Here is a 5,938-nt window from a genome sequence, read left to right on the forward strand (position 1 = left end):
CTTGTTCCTTTGTTTGAAACTGTTCTTCGGGATTGAAGTTAAAAGTTAAAATGGTAACTCTTGTTACACTATTTACCGTAATTAAATAAATCTAAGAACTAATCCCTTAAAACATAATGCTTAATTAGATGACAAGCAGGGTGCATGTCCATCCATTGGACAGTATAGGATTAAATTTGAATCTAAATTTGACACATTACCCAATCCATACCATTCCTTAGGTATCTAACTGCAAAATTTGTCTAATCACTCTTCAACATTTTCCTTTATTTTCTTCCCTTTTCCTTCTATTGTTTCCTCCTCTTCAGACCAATATGTATACAGGTAACCATATACAATATAGTGAAGCCTGGAAGGAAGAAGAGCTCATTCTCTTCTGCTATACAAGTACCTGCCAGACTTTAAGCTTGAACATAGACATACAATTAAATGGAAAATTTTTCCTCCTAAAAAAAGAGGACAAATCAGGAAAAATGAAATAAAAGAAAGAATGACAGTACGAGATAGAATTTAATCACATTTACATTTTTTTCCCCCTGATAATTTCCTTTCAATATTTACCTTCTTAAATAACCCATAAATCCACAAAATATACTGAGAATATATATTTGCTGAAGGCTGAATCAATCACGATCAGATCGGCTTTCGAGAGCTGATGTTGCAGAGTCCACATGAGCAAGCAAACATGTATAGATCTTCTGCTTCAACTTATCAACAGTCTCAACCAATCCATTGTCTTCTGGGCCTGCCTTACTTCGTAGTTTATCCAACCAGACACTTGTTTGCTTAAGCTGAGATAATGTCGTTGCGATCTGGTCCTCTGATGCTGCTCTCTGCCGACCTCTCAGACTGTCCCTTCCTTTCTTCTCATGGCTTCCCACATGAAACCCAGCACTTAGAGCACCATCCAAGAATGTTAAAAACCAAGACTCTGATTCTTTTAGGAGAATCTCCCTCACTTCTTGAATCTCTTTAGTATCATTCCCTTTTGCCCATTCTAATCTTTCAGATTCTATCAATGGCTTTGTACAAGTCAGAGCATTTCTATTGAGATTTAGAAGAGTCTTCCTTCCACACATATCTATGTCTGCTGGAGACTTGTTATTGAAGACATGAAGAGAGCTATTATCTTTTGATACAACTGATACAGTCAGTTCATCTGTAAACTGGTGAAGAGTGAAAAACTTGGAGAAAGTGAGATGGGGATTGTCTGAAGAGGCTGACACATGAAGGTCCGCAAACATACTGAACAACAAAGAATCAAGATGTTAAAATATCTCAAAATTATCAAATCCTGTTGAGATTTCAGGACTTGTAGAGTTACATTCCCACATTGGTTATGTGAGACCTTGGATGTTTCTTCGTAGGGAAATTCTTGTTTTAACCAGAGGTTTGTGAGAAAAAATCCGTAACCTTACTCTTTTTTTTTTTCAATTTTAGTATATAACACACTTTGTTTTTCAAAACAAGGGCAAATTTCTAAATCTTGTCGTTCGACACACCTACTCGAAAAAATGTAGAACTTTTAATAATAACATAGTGTAAAGTCAAAACCCTTTTTAACCCGTAAAGTCAAAACCCTTTTTAACCCCTACATTAAATAACTTTTGGGAATAAAACTAGGGTAATCAAAAGAAGGTTAAAACTTCTCACTTCACCATTTTAGTGACAACAAGATGCACCCTCATACATATACTATCGGTTTATCTCTACCTAACAGCTTAAGCTTTTGGGTTGGACCCTCAAGTAGTATTTCGTCGATCATCCCACTTTATTCAACAGATTCCGTATTCATATCTCAGATATATGAACAACATATGCGTCATTATAATTCTAAGTTTTCGAGATGGTGATACAAGATCCAAAGATTAAGAAATATGCTTACCTCAGGCACTTGACAAGGGATGCAGCTGTAGATGCTTCCTTCTGAGCTTGTATTGCCACCAAAGAAGCTAAATTTCTTCGTCTCAAAACCTCCTTGTGAAATAATAACAAGAGATGTGAGAAACCAATAAATACATTGAAGATTTTTTTTTTTTTTTTTTTTTTTGACGGGGAGAAATTATATGGAATTGCAACCCATAGAGAGAGTAACGTAATTCATGCCTTTAGAGCCATTAATAACCCATTACAAGGTTGAACTTATTGATAATGGTAGGAATTGATAGAATCATTTCAAAGAAAGTGAAAATCCCAAAAATGATGAGTTGAGATGTTGGGAGTTACAAAGGTATAGCCTCACATCAGTTATCTGAGACCCTAGATGTATTATGATATACCATTGGGCTATCTCCAGATAATAGCTTAAGCTTTTGGGTTGGACCCTCCAAGTAACAGCATAGCTTAACTTAATTGCAGTCTTATAGAAGATTGCGGTGTAGATCCGAGTTTAAATGCAATGAAACAGTCCATATATATTTGCTTCTTAGAACACCCCAGCTGAGGAAAAGGGAAAATGGGAAGAGAAGGAATCTACCTTCCCAGGCTTGACAAGGTTGGCAGGAAGGGAGTCCCAGGAGATGCTATCATGCCCTTGACGTTTATCTCTGCTGTTCAAGGAACAACTTGAGTTGGATCTGTCCAGTTTAGAAGTGCTCTGTTTAGTAGCAGAGCTCTTTGCTGGAACTAAAGCCTCTTTGGCATTGCCACCAGTAGCCTCTGCCTTCAATTTAGGAGCATCAGCACGATTGTGCGTAGGAGTCGATGGGCTTGTCTGTGATGCTAGAACCAATTACAATCACTAAATCATGTTTACAACTACTAATTAAATTGAACAAAAGAAAGGAACAGTAGATATAATAAGAAGCTTGAATTAAGAGTCAATATATGTTGTGAGAAGTTTCTAATTTCTTTACAGGTATGATAGAGGTTGATGTGATCACCAATCAATCAACAATTAATCTTCAAACAGTCACGTAACTTCCACAAACACTTCAAATGACTATTTTTTGTATCTGGGTGGAATCATACCTGACCTTTTAAGTTCTTGTTTGGGTTTGGAGGAAGAAACCTTCTTAATTGTACTATTCTCATTAGACTTCCCAGCTTCGCTGGATTCATTTTCAGCTCCTTTTGAAATCGAACTCAACACACCCTGCATGTACCGAGATGCAACGACCACCTTCTCTTCCTTGATTACAATTCTGTGTCTTGGGCTGTCCTGCATCCCATCAATTAGTACTTCACCGGACTTTGAAGAAATAGTTCCATCACGATTCATTGATGATACTGGACTAGTCTCCGAAGGAGCTAACATCTGCATAAGATCTTTAGGATTACCCACACAAGGATTTCTACCAGGAATAGGTCGGACCCCAACAATGGTAGGAACTGGAGTTCCAGCCTCCACTCGTTCCACATAGATGAATTGACCAAGTTGCAATTTATTTGTTAGAATGAGCTCATTGTCATCCTTTGATAGAGTGACATATGTTGAATGTGAAGAATCTGAAACTTTAATGAAGAAGCCATGGTTTGGCCATAACTCAGAACCAGTAAGGGCTGGTACAATGCTGATAACTTGTAGAAGAACAGATCGATACTCCCCTCGTACCTTCACATCAGAATTCATACTCTGAAGTAGCTTCAATAGAACTCCAGGAGTAAGTGATGCCATTTCTTCTCTCTCAATTAATTCTGAGATCTGTCGAGAGATGAAATCCCTATGGAGCAGAGAAAGGAGGAGATTATGTTGGGAGAGCGTAGAGATGACTGATGAGAAGTCAACATCTCTCATCTTCTTCTCGCTGGTTGGTTTCCGTGTACAAGTCTCCTTTCCCTTAACTGATTGATTAATCCTTTTCGTCAGACGAACCCCATGAGGCATTGATGTCTCAACCTACTTAATTAGCTTTGCACTGAGACTTGAATCCACCATGTTCGTTACCCACCCAGAGGCCAGAGCTCCTCCTTGTCGTGCCTTCCAAGCCAAGTTATGCCCATACCCATTGATGACTTAGATGCACCAACGAGACCGAGAGTTCAGTAGAAAAGGTCATCCTTCCATCCCATTCGGAACCTTATATGAATACGACTCTGTTTCTATCCATTAAAGAAAGATAAAAACTTCAAACACTGTTTCTGATCTTGTTCCTCTTTCACGTTACGTTCTTACGAATCTTACCCATTCTGTAGAGCAGCTTTGCATTGCTCTCATACTTTTGAAGTTGATCTTCGTCGAAATCTACAACCTCCGAACATAATGAACCAATCGAACATAGTAGATGAATTCGCTGATCCATTTCCACACAGAGGAAACTCTCTTAAGAGAAAGAAAATCACATTTGCCCTCACCATGGCCTACCTGGAATTCAATATTCAACAGCTTTGATCCATTGGTCAACCTGGTTCCCTCCCCTAAGGTTGTCAATTTAGAACCGGAATGGAAACCGGCGGTTTAAAATCAAACAAAAAGAAAACGATTCAATTTTAGTTTTGAAAAATAAAATTTAATTTCAGTTCAAGAATAAAAAACTAAAAAACTGCCGGTTTGAACCGAAAAATCAAACCAAATAAAATTTGAGTACACCTAATCCAAATCGAATTAACCTGAATAACCCAAATAAACCATATCGGTACCAAAATAAAACCGAATGAATGAAATTGAATAAGAACAGAAGAAAAACGAATCCAACCGATTCAATTTTGATTTACGCTTTTTAAAATTATTCGGTTTTAATTATTATATAATATTGCAATATGGCCTGGTTGCCCGTCCTGTTGACTGACCTAGACTGAGTTTAGGACTAGGTTACATAATGGTCTTGTATAATTTCCCGCACCAATGGTTCAGATCAAAACCCCCTGGCACCATTGGATTTGCATGAGTTCGCAAAAATATAATCAACACTCCAACAACCCTAATTCAACAAACGTACAAGCACTTAAGACTTTCTGATTCTCCAAAAGGAATTTGGAATCCAAAATGCCTGTACAAAGTTAACAAAACCAGAAAATTCTGGGTCTCCATCACCCCATCTCAAGGGTAGGCTTTCAGAATCATTTTCCTGGGAGAATTTGACAATCATGCAGAATAGTAGCAAATCAGTCCATTCTTTCCATATAATATCGAAGGGACACGGAAGGTATTACAAACTCTCTCCATACTGACACTGCAAAGTAACATTGAACAAATTACAATGATTAATGCTCTAACATGTACATCAAACCAAAAATATTTAACTCTAATTTACCGGTTGCACATGCACTTGCACATTCACAGAAAGGAATGGAACGTAAACCATCTTTAGATGCCGTGAATTGTGTAACCATGCAATCACTCTCCTCTGGTTTAACTGTAGACATTCTGAATTCTTACAAGTTGTAAATTCTGATATACAAGCATACAAAATGACTACAGTAAAGGGGGGAAATTAATACCTGGACTCACAATATTAAGGATAATTTTACACCAATTGGCAACTTTTCACTTGAGACAAATGTTACAAATTTCAACACCACTAATGGAGGGGTAGACACTAGCTAAAATCAAAATGAGAAACCGAAAGCCTTGGAAGGCCATGGAAGAGAAGAATACATTGTGGCATATTATACCCCTTTAGAAGCATGGATTTTATATATAATCTACCTCTATTCAAAATCAACTGCCAGCTCTACATATATATAGGAATCTTTATACCCTGAGATCCAAACACTTCAGTTCTCAGCTGTCACCTGGGCTTTGACTCGGTCCCCTTGCTCCGGAACGATGAAAGAGAGAAGAATGACCGTGGCGCTGTAAATTTCAGACAAGGAACAATCAACCAATCAGAAACCTGCAACTTTTTATTTCTGAGTTTTCTCTTTCCTGCAACCTACAACATACACCTTCAAGACTAGCTTTCCAATGCAGTGATATTTATAAATTTCCATTCATCCTTTGTCTTCCTATCTAATCCATCAACCTTGTAGAATTTTCCTCTTTTTTTTTTTTTTTTTT

At 37.5% G+C, this 5,938-nt stretch overlaps 2 protein-coding genes across 2 annotated transcripts in view; both read right to left on the bottom strand.

Annotated features, from left to right (window-relative positions):
* Positions 1 to 237: 237 nt before the first annotated feature.
* On the bottom strand, positions 238 to 4,108 carry LOC122061204. Its single transcript, XM_042624419.1, has 4 exons — positions 2,971 to 4,108; positions 2,477 to 2,721; positions 1,886 to 1,977; positions 238 to 1,245 (listed from the first exon to the last, which is right to left on the bottom strand). Exons 1-4 carry the CDS (start codon positions 3,824 to 3,826, stop codon positions 624 to 626), a joined length of 1,815 nt encoding a protein of 604 aa, XP_042480353.1. The 5' UTR covers positions 3,827 to 4,108; the 3' UTR covers positions 238 to 623.
* Positions 4,109 to 5,269: 1,161 nt separating this feature from the next.
* The window catches only part of LOC122061362, a 13,680-nt gene continuing 13,011 nt past the window's right edge, over positions 5,270 to 5,938 (bottom strand). Inside the window, 1 exon segment of the mRNA XM_042624601.1 lies at positions 5,270 to 5,734. Within this exon segment, the coding sequence (XP_042480535.1) occupies positions 5,670 to 5,734 (65 nt within the window). The 3' untranslated portion in view covers positions 5,270 to 5,669.

This window comes from Macadamia integrifolia, chromosome 14, assembly GCF_013358625.1.
Source record: "Macadamia integrifolia cultivar HAES 741 chromosome 14, SCU_Mint_v3, whole genome shotgun sequence".
NCBI lineage: Eukaryota > Viridiplantae > Streptophyta > Magnoliopsida > Proteales > Proteaceae > Macadamia > Macadamia integrifolia.

What these genes read in the sequence shown, in the direction of transcription:
- LOC122061204 (XM_042624419.1), bottom strand. Translation starts at nt 3,826, where the DNA reads ATGCCTCATGGGGTTCGTCTGACGAAAAGGATTAATCAATCAGTTAAG. An exon ending in ACCTTGTCAAGCCTGGGAAG is followed by an intron (nt 1,978 to 2,476) that starts GTAGATTCCTTC and finishes TTATTTCACAAG; the next exon opens with GAGGTTTTGAGACGAAGAAA. An exon ending in TCCCTTGTCAAGTGCCTGAG is followed by an intron (nt 1,246 to 1,885) that starts GTAAGCATATTT and finishes TTTGTTGTTCAG; the next exon opens with TATGTTTGCGGACCTTCATG.